The sequence below is a fragment of the Staurois parvus genome, unplaced genomic scaffold (assembly GCF_062004578.1).
Source record: "Staurois parvus isolate SC_StPar_1 unplaced genomic scaffold, SC_StPar_1.0 ptg000845l, whole genome shotgun sequence".
NCBI lineage: Eukaryota > Metazoa > Chordata > Amphibia > Anura > Ranidae > Staurois > Staurois parvus.
In genome coordinates, this window is record NW_028318641.1 from 2,749,059 (window position 1) to 2,770,212 (window position 21,154).

The 21,154-nt window shown below is 45.6% G+C and overlaps 1 protein-coding gene across 1 annotated transcript in view; it reads left to right on the forward strand.

Moving 5' to 3' along the window:
- LYSMD4 (LysM domain containing 4) overlaps positions 1 to 10,430 on the forward strand; it is a 57,195-nt gene extending 46,765 nt beyond the window's left edge. The window contains exon 3 of the mRNA XM_089655534.1: positions 7,649 to 10,430. Within this exon, the coding sequence (XP_089511660.1) occupies positions 7,649 to 8,143 (495 nt within the window). The 3' untranslated portion in view covers positions 8,144 to 10,430. The remainder of the gene's footprint in view (positions 1 to 7,648) is intronic.
- Positions 10,431 to 21,154: the final 10,724 nt, after the last annotated feature.

Consider the following 21,154-nt stretch of genomic DNA (forward strand, 5'->3'; position numbering starts at 1 on the left):
CAGTACAGATATCCCCCAAATGTCAGGACGGTACAGATATCCCCCAAATGTCAGGACGGTACAGATATCCCCCAAATGTCAGGACGGTACAGATATCCCCCAAATGTCAGAACGGTACAGATATCCCAAAATGTCAGGACGGTACAGATATCCCCCAAATGTCAGAACGGTACAGATATCCCCCAAATGTCAGAACGGTACAGATATCCCCCAAATGTCAGAACGGTACAGATATCCCCCAAATGTCAGAACGGTACAGATATCCCCAAATGTCAGGACGGTACAGATATCCCCAAATGTCAGAACGGTACAGATATCCCCTAATGTCAGAACGGTACAGATATCCCCCTAATGTCAGGACGGTACAGATATCCCCAAATGTCAGGACGGTACAGATATCCCCCTAATGTCAGAACGGTACAGATATCCCCTAATGTCAGAACGGTACAGATATCCCCCTAATGTCAGAACGGTACAGATATCCCCCTAATGTCAGGACGGTACAGATATCCCCCAAATGTCAGGACGGTACAGATATCCCCCAAATGTCAGGACGGTACAGATATCCCCCAAATGTCAGGACGGTACAGATATCCCCCAAATGTCAGGACGGTACAGATATCCCCCAAATGTCAGGACAGTACAGATATCCCCCAAATAACCCCTTTTTGCAAAGTAGACAGTGCGACGTATTTCATAAGAGGCATGTCGAGTTTTTTGAAGTTGTACTTTTTTTTGTTATAATTTTTTGGAAAATGAAGAGATTAAAAAACAAAATACACAATTTTTTTTTTACATACTGTCACCAGTGCAGTACAGCGTCATCATATAACTGGCATGGCGGTGATCAGGGACACTTACTGGTGACAGTATGAAAAAAAAATAATTTTTTTTCAGAATTTTTTTTTTACTTTTTTAATTTTTAATTTTTTATTACATTTTTTTCTCTTTTTTTATTAAAGATTTTTTTTCATATTGCACTATAACCAAAGTAGTATGATGTTACCATAGTAACATTGTACTACTTTGGGGAAGTGATCAGTATTTGTTTTTTTTTACACAATTTGATTATAGCAAAGAATTACTTTTGCTATAAGCAAGCATTTAACTGAATGAAATTGATTCATTCAGCTTTTTTTGTTGTGATTAGCTGTGATTGGCACATATGGGCTGTAATTGGCCAGCCTGTACATGTGATCGCTGTGACCATTCAATGGATGGCATGAAAGGAAGCCATCTATTGTATACAACTGTCATGTGACCTGTGATTGGTCACAGCAGGTCACATGGTACTGGCAACGGGGTCGGTACACAGATCTGTCATTGGCCGTGTCCGAGGTACACAGTCGGTGACAGATCTCGCCGCAGCACAGCCCTGTGGGCATGCGCGATCCGAGAAGGACGCCATATGGCATCCTCCCGGAGGGACAAAGTGTTCACCCGGCCACCATTTGGCCATAGGCCGGGCAGCAACTGGTTAAAGTGTTTGTAAACATCAGACATTAAATATGAACAAAGCATATCTGTCTATTTTGTGTACTTGTCTCAATCCAGAGCACTAAGTGTCATTTCTGTCTGCTGCCTCCTCCCTCTGCTACCTCCTCCCTCTGCTATCTGCATGAGTCACTTCTGACAAGTTTTCCTGACACCAAGACAAAAATGGTGACAGGGGAGGGGTACAGTCTGTGACTGACAGACTCAGCTCTGTTCCTGTGTGCTATGTGAAGGGGGGTGTGTCCCTTCTCACCAATCAGCTCTCGGAGCTCTCCTCACTGAGCTCTGCATTGTGTAACTTCAGCTCTCCGCCCCCTGTTTTCTGACAGTTCAGATGAGCTTTATAAATTCTGGACTTTGAAGGGATGTAGAGAAGAGATGGTCGCAGATAAGCAGGTACAACTTATGTAGGAGGATCTGTTTAATCTTTATGGATCACCTGAGGCCAGTCACTTCACTGGGTATATGTAAACGTTTACAGCCATTTTAAATAGTTTTCAGTGCACACAAACACAATAGAGTACCACGGTTTTTGGAAAAATGTAAAAGATCAGGCCGTGCCACGTAAATAGATCCCAAATATTAAGAACTGCACACCCCTGTGAAATGGTGACAAACTACAGTACCTATAATTGTCCATACGGCGTGCTTTAAAAGCCTTTACAGGTTATCCGTTTAGAGTTCACCTCTTTGCACCGACAGTAGCCATCTGTGCGGTGGGTGGGGCTTATCGCAGAGACAAGCGCATGTATGTGTACCAGAATGTATACAGAGCTGTGCATGCTAAGAGCGTGCTCCCGGCACAGGTACTGCCAGCTAACCGCTCCCAATCTCTGTTTGCGACCGGGAGCTTTCCGATCATGTGACTGCCAATCATGACGAGGGAAAATGTCACCAGCACACCGAGGATCATCAATATGGGTCCAAAGGTTTTAATGAACGATCACATAGTTACAGCAAGTCAACATTTCGGAGTCTCGCAGGACCCCTTCATCAGGCATGTGACCCCTTCATCAGGCATGTGACCCCTTCATCAGGCATGTGACCCCTTCATCAGGCATAAAAACCTTTGGACCCGTATTGGTGATCCTCGGTGTGCTGGTGACATTCTCCCTTGCTGATTCTGTTCGGTTCCAGCCGACGGTCGCTGCAGCTCCCACTTATACACACAGCCATTGTTAACGCAGGAAACGTGTGCGCTTGGATTGTACACTTGCCAATCATGGCGGTCACATGATCAGAAACCCCCCCACCCCACCTCCAGGCATCAGAAACCTCTACAAGGGCCGGGATTAAGGGGTTAATTGTAAATTATGGCCCTTTAATCACTCTGACATTCGCGGTGCAATCACCGTTCACATAAGCGTGCCGCACTTGTGCGTGCGTTTGCATTTGTGTGTATCTGGGAGTGTCTATACAATTTTGTTTATTTTTTTTATCACTTTTTTTAAATTTTTCATTAAACTTTATTGTCATCACAAGGGGTTATTATTATTATTATACAGTATTTATAAAGCGCCAATAGTTCGCTCAGCGCTGTACATTACAAAGGGGGACAGAACATGTGACAGAACAACATAACAATGCAAAACATGAGGGGATCGAGGGCCCTGCTCCTTGGAGCTTACAATCTAGGAGCTTCCTTGTGATTGCTTTGAGCAGGTGACAGGTACTCTTTATGGAGACATCCGGGGTCTATTAGACTGCTGATGTCTCCCCTGCCCTCCGAAGCAACTAACCAATCACAGATCGTGATGCGTAGCAGCCAGGAAATGATGGCTCTGCATCTGGAAGTGATGAAATCAGAGGAGATGGGGGAACGAATGCTTCTCCATCTCCTCTGTGTGGCAGCTGTCCTGACCGGTTATTGTTGTGCTGGGAGCAATGGGAGAGCCCCAGAATCACCATGAAGGGGGGAGGGGGGGCGTCGGAAGACCCATTAAGAGTGCGGAGTATAAATTTACAGCCACCTGGATCACTTAATACAACAAAGCCAGTTGCTGGCTAAAAAAAAAAATATGGGATCTTATGCCGGCCATAGACGGGTCAAAAATCGGCCAATTTTCGCACTGTTAGTGGGTTAATTGGTCGGCCGTTTTTTGGTTTTTTTGCACCGTTTATTTTATTGGTCATGTTGGAAAATTTGCGGCCAATTTTGACAATCGGCCAATTTTCCCAGCAATGATGGGCAAATCGGCGGATCGTTTTACCGATAAAAAATCCGCGCATGAGCCGTGACCTGCAAGGGGTAGAAGTTATGGGCTGAACTTTATGATTTAGTTGGCCGATTTTTTTTTTTCTTTTTTTTACCATTGGTGGTAACATCGGCTGACTGAACGACCGATTTTTTTCTTTTTTTTCGAAAGATCAGCCGATTTTCGACCTGTCTATGGCCTGCATTAGCCTTTTCTTTCAACCAAGCTGGACCAATATAAATTAAAAAAAAAAAATTCCTGAAGTTAATTATTATTATTATTATTATACAGTATTTATATAGCGCCAAAGGGTATGCTCAGCGCTGTACAGTAGCAAGGGGGACAGAACATGAGACAAGACAGTAACAATACAATACACGAGGGGTTCGAGGGCCCTGCACTTTCGAGCTTATAATCTAGGAGGGAGGGGAAGGTGGTACAGGAGGAAATGGCTGTGGGGGATGGAGTGGTGGGAGGAGTGGAGGAGGTTAGTTGTTAGGTGAGGTCGGGTGTTAGGTGAGGTTGGGGTAGGCTTCCCTGAAGAGGAGGGTTTTCAGAGTGCGCCTGAAGGTGAGGAGGGTAGGTGACAGTCTGATGGATTGGGGTAGGGAGTTCCAGAGGATGGGGGAAGTCCTAGAGAAGTCCTGCAATCGGGCGTGGGAGGAGGAGACCAGGGAGCTAGAGAGTAGGAGGTCCTGTGAGGAGCGGAGGGCACGGGTAGGGTAGTATTTGGGTATCAGGTCAGTTATGTAGTTTGGGGCGGCATTGTGAATGGCTTTGTAGGTCAGAGTTAGCAGTTTGAATTTGATGCGTTGGGCAATCGGGAGCCAATGAAGGGATTGGCAGAGGGGGGAGGCAGATGTGGAGCAATTATAACCATTTGCCACCAGCTCACAGTAGATTTACTGCTAGCGGGGCCACAGCATGCACACCCTCCCTGCTGACCTGTACTGTGATTGGACACAGCTCGAGCTTGTCAGCTCAGCAGGTTAGAGCCAGTGATTGTGGTTGTACACCTGATGATCAGCTGTGTCCAATCATAGCACAGAGTTCTGTGTTTACAAACAGAACTGCATACACAGGCAGGGATCTGGCAGTTTCTTCTCCCTGAAATCAACTCTTGAGTTCAGAGAGAAAAAGCAGCCAGATCTGTGAGTAGCCCTAGATTCACACTTGTGCGGATTTCTGTGCGTTTTCCAGTTTGCAGAAACGCTCTACAGTCCATTAAACATGATTTCCTATGGATCTAGTTCACATCTATGTGCATTTTTTTCGGAAAGGGTCAAGGATTTTTTTATCCTGCAGCAGATTGTGTTTTGCGTGTAATAGATAATGGACCCGCACCATGCATTTTGCGTTTTGTTTTTTTTTTCCAATAGGAAAGTATTGACTTTGATGCGACTTTGGATGGGTGTAACTTGGATGTGACTTTGGATGGGTGGGACTTCGATGCGACTTTCATGCGACTTTGGGTGGGTGGGACTTGGATGCGACTTTGGTGCGACTTTGGATGGGTGCGACTTGGATGCTACTTGAGTGCGTAAAGTCGCATCGAAGTCATCCTACATGAACAGAACTATTATACTTTCCTATTGGCAAAAAAAAAAGTTGTATCAAAGTCGCACCCATTGCATCAAAGTCGCATCCAAGTCACACCCATCCAAAGTCGCACCAAAGTCAATACTTTCCTATTGACCAAAAAAAAAACAAAAACGCAGACTGCGCTGTGAAATGGCACGATCCGCAGTCTGCATAGATGTGAACCTAGCCTAAAAGCAGCACACATTACACATTGTTAGGCACACGGTTAACCCTTTGATTGCCCCATCAGGCTAACCCCTTCCCAGCCAGTGTCATTAGTACAGTGTACGGTATTATCACTGATAACTGTATTAGTGTTACTGTCAGTGATCCTCACAGCCAGTGTTTTGTTAGTGCCAGATTGCCCGCCACACTATAAGCCGCTGATCACAGACACTACCAGTATAGTGACATTGCGCAACCCAATTAATATATACTTATTGGGATATTTTTTTTTTTTTTTTATCAAAGTCATGTAGCAGAATACATTTTGGCCTCAATTTATGAAAGAATGTAATTTTATTGGATATGTTTTATAACAGAAAGTAGGAAAAAAATAAAATAAATATATATTCAATAGAGAAAGTGGGACTTTCAGGGTGCATGAACATGAATACTAAACATATTAAAAAGTTTTATATAATTTTTATTTCGTATTTAAAAAAAAAAAAAGGAAAAAATACAATAATAATTTTTTCTGTATTTTTTCCTTTTTTTGTTTTTTTTTTTAAAAAAAAATACGAAATAAAAATGATATAACTTTTTAATATGTTTAGTATTCATGTTCATGCACCCTGAAAGTCCCATCTTCTCTATTGAATATATATTTATTTTATTTTTTCCTACTTTCTGTTATTAAATATATCCAATAAAATTACATTCTTTCATAAAATGTATTCTGCTACATGACTTTGGTAAAAGAAAAAAAAAATCCCAATAAGTATATATTAATTGGTTTGTGCAATGCCACTATACTGGTAGTGTCTGTAATCAGCGACTTATAGTGTGGCGGGCAATCTGGCACTAACAAAACACTGGCTGTGAGGATCACTGACAGTGACACTAATACAGTGATCAGTGATAATACTGTACACTCTACTAATGACCAGGGGCGGACTGACCATTCCAGCACTCGGGCACTGCCTGAGGGCCCGGGGTCAGTAGGGGGCCCCATGAAATGCCCCTGGTACCTTTTTTATATGCTTTTTTGGGTGCGCTTTGAGTGTGGGCAAGGAAACAGGGGCCCCATGATCCCCTATTGTCCGGGGGCCCCATGAGTTATCAGTCCGCCCCTGCTAATGACATTGACCCTGAAAGTTCCATCTTCTCTGTTGAATATTTGCAATTTTAAGGGATGTGGTCAGGGGCGGACTGACAACTCATGGGGCCCCCGGGCAATAGGGGATCATGGGGCCCCTGTGTCCTTGCCCAAACTCCAAAAAGCCTATGAAAAAGGTACCAGGGGCATCTCGTGGGGCCCCCTACTGACCCCGGGCCCTCGGGCAGTGCCCGAGTTTCCAAATGGTCAGTCCGCCCCTGGATGTGGTGCAATAATCATATCTGGTCGCCCGCTCGCCACTTCACTGTTACTAAAATAAATATATTTATGCTAACTCTGACCTACAAGGCCACTCACAATGCCGCCCCGAACTACATAACTGACCTGATACCCAGATACTACCCTACCCGTGCCCTCCGCTCCTCACAGGACCTCCTACTCTCTAGCTCCCTGGTCTCCTCCTCCCACGCCCGATTGCAGGACTTCTCTAGGACCTCCCCCATCCTCTGGAACTCCCTACCCCATCAGAATGTCACCTACCCTCCTCACCTTCAGGCGCACCCTGAAAACCCATCTCTTCAGAGAAGCCTACCCCAACCTCACCTAACACCGGACCTCACCTAACAATTAACCTCCTCCGCTCACCACTCCATCCCCCACAGCCATCTCCTCCTGTACCACTTCCCCTCCCTCCTAGATTGTAAGCTGGAAAGAGCAGGGCCCTCGAACCCCTCGTGTATCGTATTGTTACTGTCTTGTCTCATGTTCTGTCCCCCTTGCTACTGTACAACGCTGAGCAAACCCTTTGGCTCTATATAAATACTGTATTATAATAATAATAATAAAAACTAAGAACCTTAGTGGTGAAACCAATGATCTAAATTTCATTACAGTGTCGCACGACCGCACAATTGCCAGTTAAAGTAGAGCAGTGCTGAATAGCAAAAAATGGCCTGGTCATGAAGAAGGTAAACCCTCGTGAAGGTCAAGTGGTTAAAGAATGTATTTGTTTGGCTGTCTCTGTCTCCAGTGCTTTGTCATGTTTCCATGTTTCCTTCTCCACCCCCCCCCCAACCCCTCCCACCCCTCCCCCTTCCAGGTCGCAGACATTAAGCGAGTGAACAACTTCCTCACAGAGCAGGACATGTACGCCGTGAAGACCATTAAGATCCCAGTGAAGATGCATGGGATGTTTACAGAACGTGGCGAGGACCCCGGCGCACAGACTTCTGCAAACGCTCACGACGTTGTCGCCGAGCCACCTGCGGATGGCGATGTTGGCTCTGCGGACAACAGGGACATAAGTCAGTACTTCCGGGAGATCGACCAGAACATCGAGGAGGCCACACAGAACCAGGAACTGCTCGGGGAACCTTTTGGCTCCGACAGTCTCCAAGTGACACCTATACCAAGGCAGAAAGACTCGTATCTCGGGGCGGACTGGGGGATCCGATGGTGGAACGCCGTTTTAGTCATGCTTTTAATTGGGATTGTTTTGCCAGTATTTTATATTCTCTACTACGAGAGAGCTGCAGGGACTCCCTTCCACTCTGCAAACAGCACGGTGAGTCCCACCAACACAAGTGCAATGTGAAAGGGATGACACCGGAGATGGGATGAAATGCAGGACTCTCCAGCCCCCTTCTCATGTCACTTTTATATATCCTGATGGCAGCTGCTCCGGAGCAGAAATCACAATATTGATCAGTGTTTCCGATGGGCAGAGTTGTCTGCGTGAAAAACCACCGGCCACCAGCAAGAGCTTCGGACAGGAAATTAGAAAAAGATTAAAAGAGAATTATGGACAGACTTTTTTTTTTTTTTTTGTACAACTCTTTCGGGAGTGCATTTACTTTTTGTTCTCCTATGACCCAGAATCAGCTTTTGCCTGCGGTAGAGCCGTGCCAGGCTTGAGAAGGATCCTGACAATATTGGTAGGATCCACCCTGCTGCCTGATTTGAAAGCTAGCTTCAGCTGTCAGGGTGAGAGCCAGCTGTGCCGCCCGTAGGCTGGTGCTCCAGTGAGCACTGGTGAAGTAGAGAGCGGCGACTGACGGCCACTGCTCTCCTCTGTGAGCAAACCGAGAACTGAGCGACCAGCGGTCATGTAATCACTCCGCTCTCGGTTTCTAGGTTCCTTCACGGCCACTGCTCTCCTCTCTGAGCAAACCGAGAACTGAGCGACCAGCGGTCATGTAATCACTCCGCTCTCGGTTTCTAGGTTCCTTCAAGGCCACTGCTCTCCTCTGTGAGCAAACCGAGAACTGAGCGACCAGCGGTCATGTAATCACTCCGCTCTCGGTTTCTAGGTTCCTTCACGGCCACTGCTCTCCTCTGTGAGCAAACCGAGAACTGAGCGACCAGCGGTCATGTAATCACTCCGCTCTCGGTTTCTAGGTTCCTTCACGGCCACTGCTCTCCTCTGTGAGCAAACCGAGAACTGAGTGACCAGCGGTCATGTAATCACTCCGCTCTCGGTTTCTAGGTTCCTTCACGGCCACTGCTCTCCTCTGTGAGCAAACCGAGAACTGAGCGACCAGCGGTCATGTAATCACTCCGCTCTCGGTTTCTAGGTTCCTTCACGGCCACTGATCTCCTCTGTGAGCAAACCGAGAACTGAGCGACCAGCGGTCATGTAATCACTCCGCTCTCGGTTTCTAGGTTCCTTCACGGCCACTGCTCTCCTCTGTGAGCAAACCGAGAACTGAGCGACCAGCGGTCATGTAATCACTCCGCTCTCGGTTTCTAGGTTCCTTCACGGCCACTGCTCTCCTCTGTGAGCAAACCAAGAACTGAGCGACCAGCGGTCATGTAATCACTCCGCTCTCGGTTTCTAGGTTCCTTCACATGTGCATTTGCTCTCTGAAGAGCGATCTGCGTTGTATCACCCCTTCACCACCTGCTTGAATCCTGCACTGCAAGAGGTTGTGGGGCGCCTACAAAGCGGCTCATTTACTTGAATGGATTGCGTTTGGCGGGTGCTCAACCTGCTGAAAGCGTCAGGGGGCCAGGGGCGGACTGACCATTTGGAAACTCGGGCACTGCCCGAGGGCCCGGGGTCAGTAGGGGGCCCCATAAGACGCCCCTGGTACCTTTTTCATAGGTTTTTTTGAGTTTGGCCCCATGAGTTGTCAGTCCGCCCCTGCAGGGCACATAATGCATACCATGGAACGTATACATCCCTGGCCAATGCCTCTGCAGCTACAGGAAGTAGTGGTCTAATCGCAGGGTTTTACCACCCCCAACCTGACACGTGAACAAGCCCTTGTTCACACTAATGCGGTTTCTTAGTGCATTTTGCAGAAACGCACTACAGTCCATGTAACATGGTTTCCTATGGGACACGTTCACATTCATGCTTTTTTGAGCTGCTGATTTTTTTGGAAAGGATCGGGGACTTTTTTAAATGCAAAAAGCTGCATTTTTGCTACAATAAAATTCAACGGAGACTTTACTAAAATGCATGAAGTGTGATATTGCTGCATTTTATGTTTTTATAATGCTCCGCAACAAAAACATTTCCCCTTTAACAAAAAAAAAAAAGCTGAAAAAAAGTGCAAAACGTGGTAAAAACGCAAAGCAAAATGCAAAAACAGATCAAAAGCAAAGCGCATTGGTGTGAACCAGGCCTAAGGCTGAGTGAGGTTTGCATTATGCAGAAACGCACTATAGTCCATGTAACATGGTTTCCTATGGGACACGTTGACATGTATGCTTTTTTTTCAGCCGCTGCACTTTTAGAAAGTGTCAGGGACTTTTTTAAATGCAACATGGTGCGTTTTTGGTTCAAAAGACTTCATTAGACAGGCAGCAAAAATGCATGTAGTGCGTTTTTTATGCATTTTACTTTTTTCTTTTTTTTTACCAATAGGAAAGTATCGAATGGATGGGTGTGACTTCGATCCAAAGTCACATCAAAGTCACACCCATCCAAAGTCACATCAAAGTCGCATCAGTGTGACTTTGATGCAACTTTGATGTGACTTTGGATGGGTGTGACTTTGTGACTTTGGATGGGTGTGACTTTGATGCAACTTTGATGTGACTTTGGATGGGTTTGACCAGGGGCGGACTGACAACTCATGGGGCCCCCGGGCAATAGGGGATCATGGGGCCCCTGTGTCCTCAAAAAAGCCTATGAAAAAGATACCAGGGGCATCTCATGGGGGCCCCTACAGACCCCGGGCCCTCAGGCAGTGCCCGAGTTTCCAAATGGTCAGTCCGCCCCTGGGTGTGACTTTGATGCAACTTTCATTTATTTATTTTTTGCTAATAGGAAGGTATGACAGTTTTGTTCATGTAGTGCGATTCTGATGCGACTTTACAGTCTCTGGCCATCAATTAGCATCCAAGTTGCACCCATACAAAGTCACATCCACCCAAAGCCCCATCAAAGTCACACCCTTTCAAAGTGGCATCAAAGTCAATACTTTCCTATTGGCAAAAAAAAAGGTGCAAAATGCATCAAAAATGCATATTCAGAAACAAAAATGCATGTAGTGTGGTTTTTTTTTTATGCATTTTACTTTTTTTTTTATTTTTTACCAATAGGAAAGCATTGAATTTGATGCAACTTTGATGTGACTTTGGATGGGTGTGACTTTGATGTGACTTTGGATGGGTGTGACTTTGATGTGACTTTGGATGGGTGTGACTTTGATGTGACTTTGATGGGTGTGACTTTGATGTGACTTTGGATTGGTGTGACTTTGATGTGACTTTGGATGGGTGTGACTTTGATGTGACTTTGGATGGGTGTGACTTTGATGTGACTTTGGATGGGTGTGACTTTGATGTGACTTTGGATGGGTGTGACTTTGATGTGACTTTGATGTGACTTTGGATGGGTGTGACTTTGATGTGACTTTGGATGGGTGTGACTTTGATGTGACTTTGATGCAACTTTGATGTGACTTTGGATGGGTGAGACTGTGATGTGACTTTGGATGGGTGTGACTTTGATGTGACTTTGATGCAACTTTGATGTGACTTTGGATGGGTGTGACTTTGATGTGACTTTGGATGGGTGTGACTTTGATGTGACTTTGATGTGACTTTGGATGGGTGTGACTTTGATGTGACTTTGGATGGGTGAGACTGTGATGTGACTTTGGATGGGTGTGACTTTGATGCAACTTTTATTTATTTTTTGCTAATAGGAAGGTATGACAGTTCTGTTCATGTAGAGCGATTCTGATGCGACTTTACAGTCTCTGGCCATCAATTAGCATCCAAGTTGCACCCATACAAAGTCACATCCACCCAAAGCCCCATCAAAGTCACACCCTTCCAAAGTGGCATCAAAGTCAATACTTTCCTATTGGCAAAATGCATCAAAAATGCATATTCAGAAACAAAAATGCGCAGAAAAAACGCTTCAATTGCAACACACAGAGGTGTGAACCTAGCCTTGGAGCCGATACAGGATGCCTGCGGTGTCACACTTGTGCTGCAGTATGGAGGCGAGGATGTAGGTTTGTTTATTTTATTTGCTGACCCCAAACTTCTCCTTTAATTATTACAATGTGCCGATTCCAAGACTTCACTGCCTGGAGTATAAAGTTCTCTTTTGCCAACAGCAATACTTTCTATATTTGTGTATTTTTTACCTTTGCTCAGCCATCAGAACCCCAGTATGGATCCGGTACGAATACCTCCATATGTTTACCCTGCAGTCCGCCATGTGCTGGCTCAGCACTGTATGCGATCTCTCGTGTTTATGATGCTGCTTTGCGGAGATACTCTCTATGTAAGTCATGTGCATGTACATAGTTACATAGTTAGTCTGGCTGAAAAAAGACAAAAGTCCATCCAGTTCAACCATAAAGCCATAAATCATGTGCAGAATCTCTTTGTATTTTCTTAGTAAGCTCTCTTTTAACCCCTTGGCGCCTCCCAGCCCTTTAAGGGTTTCAGGAGGCGGGGCGGGGTTTTAGGGTCATGTGACCGCCATGATTTGCTGTCACGGCAGTCACATGATCGGGAAAGGTCCCGATTGTAAGAGGAGATGGGGACCTTTCCGTGAGTACCGAACGTGTGCTGGGAGCGCGCAGGGCGTGCGCTATCAGCACATATGTTTTTCTTAATTGCACGCAAATGTGCGGCCGCTCGGAGTCAAGGCCCTGACACTGGGAGGCCACACATTTCCATGCGGCCACCACCAAGAGGTTAATGTAGCGTCTTGTTTTTTTTTTTTGTTTTTTTTTGTGCTAGGTTTTCATAAAAAAAAAAACAAATGTTAATATGAGAATAACTTCTGGAAGCTGTTTTTTTTTTTTTTTTGGTTTTTTAAATCTCTCTGCTTTGCCCCCCTGCACGTTAAAGTGATCCTGGGCAATCCAAACAGTATACAATTGTAAAAATACACAAAAAGGGATAATAATACGTCGCCTGCAAACTGTCAGAAGACCCAGACGGCTGAAACTGTGTGGAAATCTTGACGTTAAAGGAGATCCCTGGTCACAGCATTCACTTTCATTGTCATGACAATACAAACAATAGTCTGACAGTCCAATGTAGGATTACTTGAAGAATCTCCTTTCATGTTGAGAGTGCTGCCTGTCTGCTGGCCATCTCTTTCCACAACTTCCTGCATTCCCAGCATGCTTTGCAGCTTCTCCATTTCTAAGGACTACATATCCCATGGTACCTTGCTGATACCTGTACTGACTCCACCTCCTGAAACTCCTCAGAAGGTGGGCTCTGTGAATTGTGTGACACCACAGTGCCTACTCACAGGACATAGCAACTGTGTGTCACAGAATTCAAGGAAGGAAATGTGTAGGGTCTACACAAAGTTTAGAAACTTCAAAATGGTTCAGAGTAATAGGAGTCAGCTGGAAATAATGGAAATACAATGTGGGGATGAATTTATGATTTTTACTTTTTTACCAGAGATACACTTTAAAGTTGAACTCCAGGGAAAGGAAAATCGCTTTTTTGCAGGGAGGCTGCCCCCCGCACTGCAAAAGGGACCTTAAAGTGTTACTAAACCTGCTGTCACAGGGGAGGGGCGGATCGGCTGGTACGGGGAACTTCTCCCTGTACTGCTGTCACAGGGGAGGGGTGGATCGGCCGGTACGGGGAACTTCTCCCTGTACTGCTGTCACAGGGAAGGGGCGAATCGGCTGGTACGGGGAACTTCTCCCTGTACTGCTGTCACAGGGGAGGGGCGGATCGGCCGGTACGGGGAACTTCTCCCTGTACTGCTGTCACAGGGAAGGGGCGGATCGGCTGGTACGGGGAACTTCTCCCTGTACTGCTGTCACAGGGAAGGGGCGGATCGGCTGGTACGGGGAACTTCTCCCTGTACTGCTGTCACAGGGGAGGGGCGGATCGGCCGGTACGGGGAACTTCTCCCTGTACTGCTGTCACAGGGAAGGGGCGGATCGGCTGGTACGGGGAACTTCTCCCTGTACTGCTGTCACAGGGGAGGGGCGGATCGGCCGGTACGGGGAACTTCTCCCTGTACTGCTGTCACAGGGAAGGGGCGGATCGGCTGGTACGGGGAACTTCTCCCTGTACTGCTGTCACAGGGGAGGGGCGGATCGGCCGGTACGGGGAACTTCTCCCTGTACTGCTGTCACAGGGAAGGGGCGGATTGGCTGGTAAGGGGAACTTCTCCCTGTACTGCTGTCACAGGGAAGGGGCGGATCGGCTGGTACGGGGAACTTCTCCCTGTACTGCTGTCACAGGGAAGGGGCGGATCAGGCAGCGGAGGGAACATTTTACATGTTCCACCCTAAAAATGGGTGAAACATGAAACATGTTCCCAAAGGTGAACTTATCCATTAACTCTTGCCGTTAAGGACCATGCTTTTTTTCTACAACTTTCACATGGAACAATCCAGGGTTTTTTTTCTAGAAAATTTCTTAGAACCCTCATATATTATATATTGTTAAGGCAGAGGTCCTAAAAAATAAATTGGTGGGTTTCCAATTTTTTATGTCACACGATATATATGCTGCGGTTTTTCAAACACAATTTTTTTGGGTAAAAAATACACTTTTTTAAAATTTTTTGCAAAAAACACACAATACATATCCCAATGTGTAAAATATAAAATTATTTTATATCAAGCAAAAAGATACCAAAATCATGCTTTAAAATTGCACACGTCAATGGAACGGTGACAAATGAGGTCAATTTTACTATCCATAGGCGATGCTTTAAAAGCCTTTACAGGTGACCACTTTAGATTTACAAAGGAGGTCTGGTGCTAGAATTACTGCCCGTTATTTGACGTTCGCGGTGATACCTCACATGTGGGATGATCGCTGTGTGCGTGCGTGACCAATACATGCAAACACAGGTGGGTGGGGGCATTTTTTGTTTTTTCAAACAGTTTTTTAAAAAAAATAAATAAATAAATGTATCACTTTTATTGCTGTCACAATGAATGTAAACCTCCTTTGTGACAGCAATAGGCAGTGACAGGTACTCTTTATGGAGGGATCTGGGGTCAGTAAGACCCCAAATCCCTCCTCTGCCCCTAAAAGCATTCAGAACACCAAGATCAGTGCGATTGAATGCTTTTATTTTTAAAAATAGCGCCAGATAGAAAAATAGCGCCAATAGATTGTAAGCTCCACGAGCCGGGCCCTCCTATTCCTTCTGTACTGAAATGTATTGTTGCTGTATTGTCTCCCATTATATTGTAAAGCGCTGAGCAAACTGTTGGTGCCATAAATCCTGTATAATAATAATAATGTATTTCCGAGTAAACTGGAAGTGATGTCAGGTCCTCATTTCCGGTATACTATATAACGGAGCTGAACAAAGCCGATCTACCTGGCTGCAGCGCCGGCTGGTCGATCGGGACTCCTGGTGGGACAAGAGGTCCCATAAAGTTTCCCTTCCCGCTTGTAATAGCGATTGAGCTGCTAGTTTGCCACTCTGATTGCTATTACAAGAAAGCCAACTGTCGGCTGATAATCACGATATCGGGATGTTGCCTGCAGCTGCAGGCATCATAGTTACATAGTTAGTCTGGCTGAAAAAAGACAAAAGTCCATCCAGTTCAACCAGAGAAAAAAAAAAAAAGTTATAATCCTACACCCACAGTTGTTCCAGAGGAAGGCAAAAAACCCAACAAAGCATGATCCAATTTGCTCCTGCAGGGATCCCCCGAGAGGCAATCAGATATTCCCTGGATCAACTTTCCCTATAAATGTTATATCCAGTTATATTCTGTGTATCTAAGAAATAATCCAGGACTTTTTTTAAAGCAATCCACTGAGCTGGCCACAACCAACTCTTGAGGGAGTCTATTCCACATTTTCACAGCTCTTACTGTGAAGAAACCTTTCCGTGTTTGGAGATTAAATTTCTTTTCCTCCAGATGCATCATCCCGGTACAACTACTTGAAAACTGGTGATGTACCCGGTACGCCCCTGGTTGGCAAGTGGTTAATTTGTACACAACATACCATAATTTGCCTTTTCTGGTGCCAATCTATGGCAGTGTACATCTGGTAGTAGGATGCCATGGATTGCCACCAGGGACACAGAAAATTCTACCAAATACTGATTTTCCTTTCCCAGCACCAATCCATGGCATCATACTGCCAAACCTATACCGCCATGTTGGTGTCAGGAAAGTTTTCTATTTTTGCTGTACTATTCCTTTAACAGAAACCGCGCTATCCACTCCACCAAACTGAACCTTGAAAGTGTGAAATTATAAACACTCCACCATTACAGATATCTGCCCATTGTTGCTTGGGATCTGGGGCCTACCATCATCTACTTCCTGTTGGGGCTCCTGGGAAGGGGGAGGAGGTAACGGACCATTAAAGTTTCCTTCACTTTTGTTCACATTATAGAAACGCTGACACCACTTTATATACATTTGCAGTAGGTTGATAAAAAAGAAGTATTTATTATAAAAAAAAAATGGCATAGCTTTTTTTTTTAAATACAAAATACACACCTATGTGTAATGAGTGCTTAGCAGTGCCGCATGCATACGATGGGATAGCAGTGCCACATGCCTCTGGACTTCGGTCAGAACAACTGCCAGTGCCAAATTTGAAAGAGATTGTTTACAGAGCAAAGACCTTATAAAATAATGCAAAGTTCTGTTCATTTTCTTCTGTGAAGGGAAATGTTATTTGTAAGAATTACAAACACTAAATAAACCATATTTCTGAGCAAAAAATCTGAGTCTGATACGTCATTTCTGTACTGTATAGGGTCCTGCGGAAATAAACAGGAATGAATATTATTCTTTCACAACACTGCCCCTAACTACCTCACCAATCTGATTCCCAAGTACCACCCTACCTGTACCCTTCGCTCCTCACAGGACCTCCTTCTATCTTGCTCCCTGGTCTCCTCCTCCCACGCACGACTGCAAGACTTCTCCAGGTCCTCCCCCATCCTCTGGAACTCGCTACCCCAATCCATCAGACTGTCACCTTCCCTCTCCACCTTCAGGCGCTCCCTGAAAACCCACCTCTTCAGGGAGGCCTACCACACCCTCACCTAACAGCCGTTCTACCACTCCATCCCCCACAGCCACTTCCTCCTGTACCACTACCCCCTCCCTCCTAGATTGTAAGCTCGAAAGGGTAGGGCCCTCTAACCCCTCGTGTGCTGTTTGTTGTTGCTGTACTGTTTTATGTATTGTCCCCCCCTCTATTGTACAGCGCTGAGCAAACCAACCCTTTGGCGCTATATAAATTCTATGTAATAATAATAATATTCTACGTCCCGTAATTCTGTCTGATATAATTGAATATGAGGTGTGACAATGTAATTCCCGGAATGCCCATGGTGTAGCACTATGGTGGTGAGTCACAGCCATTCACACTCAAGCGTGTTCTGACATGTTCTTCTACTCTCCTGGGTCTCAGACCAGTTGACTCAGTCTTTATGGAGTAGTAGAAGAAATAACATGTTTGTGCGTTACGTTGTTGGTGGAAATCTGGAGCGGCGGATTAACATCAAATTTTGCAAGAAAATTGGCAAAAGTGCGTGTGAAACTTTAGCCTTGTTACAACAAGCTTATGGTGAACATTCCACGAAGAAATCAAGTTTTTTTTTGTTTTTTTTTTAATGGCATCGGTGGTTTAAGGAGGGGCGAGAAGATGTCCACGATGACGCAAGAAGTGGGCAGCCAAAAACGCAAAGGACAGGTGCAAATGTGGAAAATGAAAAGGTTATGGGAATCTGACCGAGGAAAAGACCGAAACTCTGGCCTAACAAGTGGATTCTCCACCACGACAATGCTCCTGCACATGATGTATTAAGTGCTCGCAAGTTCCTGGCCAAAAAATCCATTCTGAAACTTGACCAGCTTTATCCCTGACTTAGCACCCTGCGACTTAAAAAAATGCCTTAAAAGGGCACAGATTTTGATGCCATCTAGACATACTGTGCCACAATGAAGATTCTACACAATGTTCCGGGAAACAAATTCCAGGAATGTTTCCGGCAGTGGTACAGTCGTCTAGAAAAGGGCGTCACTTCGCAAGGGGACTACTGTGAAGGTGACAACAGCTGCTAGTGTATAGGTAAGCAAACATGTTTTTTAGTCCATTGTGGGAATTAAATTGTCACACCTCTTATTTGGTTTTGAAAAACTGTGGATATGAGGGAATTTTTGCTGGCTTGAACTAAAAATGTAAAACTGGCCGTAAGAGATCTTGTATAGTAGAAAGAGAAACACTGTAAAAGAGGTATTGGACACTGTGTTACAGAGAGGTATGTGGCACTGTGTGCAATAGAAAGGAATGAAGCACTGTGTGTGTACTATAGATGTAAGGCAATCCGGACAATTTACTAAAGGAATGGAGTATTCACCTTAATTCCCTTGCAAAGTCAACAGCCTGTTTGTGTTTAGTAAAATTTCCGAATGCATGCTTGCCTCTACTACATCCTTCCACAAACCTCTGTGTTTACACATGCCTCATGCCCAGCGGTGTATTTACCCCGAGGCAAACAAGGCGTTTACCTAGGGCGGCAAATTTCAGGGGGGGGGGGGGCGGCACCCTACCCCGGAAGAAGTGGCAGGGACGTGGACCGGGTGAAGAGGTTGCACGCTGCTGGAGGGTACATGGATGGCCAGCTGCTTCTTTTGCAGGTTAGTGGCTGTAATCCGGTTTTAGCGGTTGTGCCAGGGGGGGGGGGGGGGTTGGGGGAATGGCAGGTGATCCAATGTTTGCTGGAGGTGGCAGCAGGGGTAGAGTGGTGGTCCTAGCCGGTGTCAGTGATGGAGCTAAAGGAGGAGGAGTTTGGAGGAGGCGGCTGGGTTTCTGCTCTAACTGCCTCCATCTACCAGGAGCTGGAGCGGCTGATTGGCCGCTATGAGGGGGAGGCAGTGAAGGAGTCGATGCTGCTGGTGGTGGCCTGTATGGAGAGACACGAGCAGCTCATCACACAGTAGAAGGAGCTGAGGAAGCATGCCCAGGAGGTACTGCTCTATAATGCACCTCCCCCACTATTAACGGTTAAGGTGTGTGTGGGTGGGGGGTATTACAGAGCTTTATGTAGTTGGGGGAGGTGTATCGTAGGCCAGGGGTTAAATCTTAACCCCTGACCTACAATATATCTCCCCCAACTACATACAGATCCATAATACACCCCCACCTCAATCTACAGTACACCTCTCAAATATCACCCAGTACAAGCAGTACACCTACAATACACATCTCCAGTACCGACTACATTATCCCTCCTAATCTACAGTACACCCCCAACCAACCAGTCTTCAGTACACCACCCTACCTACAATACACATTCTGACATACAATATACCTCCCCCACCTAACAGTTGACAGTGCTCATCCACCACTACATTCCTACAATACACCACCCGAACTACAGTACACCTCCACTTACCCATCTATAATACGCCTCCCAATGTCCAATACATCTCCCCAGTGGTGTATTTACTGCAAGGCAAATGCCTTGTTTGCCTCACTGTAAATACACAGTTAGGGAGGTGTATTGTACAACGGCAGGCATATTATAGGCATGTGCCTTGGGGGGCGGCGCTCCCCGGAGGAAGTGGCAGGAATGGGCATTGTCCTGCGTAAATTCTGTTCTGTAATCTCCACCTTAACCTGTCTCCCTGCTATGCACCCCCTTTCTGCAAAACTCAGGATAATTAGTCCTGTTTGTGACCATTGATTCTCCCCTCCTTTGCCTAGCTGTGATGAGAGAATCAATCATCTTTTATGACCCTGGCCTGTGTGTGACTGATCCCATTTTGACCAACCTCCCCCCAAATTCATGTGATCCTTATTGGGGCGGAGAAGAGTTGCTGCAGTTGAACACAGCAGTGCGTTTTCTGCTGGAGTGTGAAGCAGCAGTTGAACTAAAGCAGGATAACTCAATCAGCAGGAAGAAACAACAAGAACTCTACTGCACCCTGGATGGACTGCAAGCAAACACCCTGGGAAACGTCTCTTACAAGTCTGAGTCCCACTCCATGTACTCCTCCTTTTCATATTACTATCCTGTGTTCCCAAAATCTCCTTCCTTTACCCCTCTTCTCCACCCCAAAACCTGTACATATCACCCTCACTGCTACCATCTCCCTACTACTGCTCTCATCACCTCCTGATGATACTTCACTCTCCTGCTGACCCAAACACTAGGCCTGGAAGGCATGTACAGTTGTGTTCAAAATAATAGCAGTCAGACATCACTAACCGGATCAATCACCGTTTTTGGTAGAAATGATATTTCTACATGGCAAATAATTTACTAGCAGGTGTAGTAGAGTAATAGAAATCCAACAGACCCAACAGTCATGACATGCATGCTGCTGATTCTGTGTCATTGAATCACTCATTGAAAGGGGCGTGTTCAAAATAATAGCAGTGTGGAGTTCTATTAGTGAGGTCATTCATTCTTTGAAAAACAGGCGGCAATTATTGCCCTTATTTAAGGAAGGAAGGCAGCAAATGTTGTACATGCTGGTTACAGTGCATTTCTCTCTGAAATTCTGAGGAAAATGGGTCGTTCCAGACATTGTTCAGAAGAACAGCGTACCGCGATTAAAAAGTTGATTGGAGAGGGGAAAACATATAAAGAAGTGCAGAAAATGATCGGCTGCTCAGCTAAAATGATCGCAAATGCTTTAAAATGGCAACCAAAACCTGAAAGATGTGGAAGAAAGCGAAAAACTACCATTGGAATGGATAGAAGAACAGCCAAAATGGCGCGGACTCAGCCAACAATCAGCTCCAGGAAGATGAAAGAAGGTGTGACGTTCCCTGTGAGGACTGTTACAATTAGAAGACGCCTATGTGAAGCCAAGCTATCTGCAAGAAGTCCCCGCAAAGTCCCACTGTTGGAAAAAAGACGTGTGCTGAAGAGGTTACAATTTGCCAAAGAGCACATTGACTGGCCTAAAGAGAAATGGCGCAACATTTTGTGGACTGATGAAAGTAAGATTGTTCTTTTTGGGTCTAGTGGGCGGAGACAGTTTGTCAGACGACCCCCAAACACTGAATTCAAGCCACAGTACACTGAAGACAGTGAAGCATGGTGGTGCAAGCATCATGATATGGGGATGTTCCTCATACTACGGTGTTGGGCCTATTTATCGCATACCAGGGATCATGGATCAGTTTGAATACATCAGAATACTTG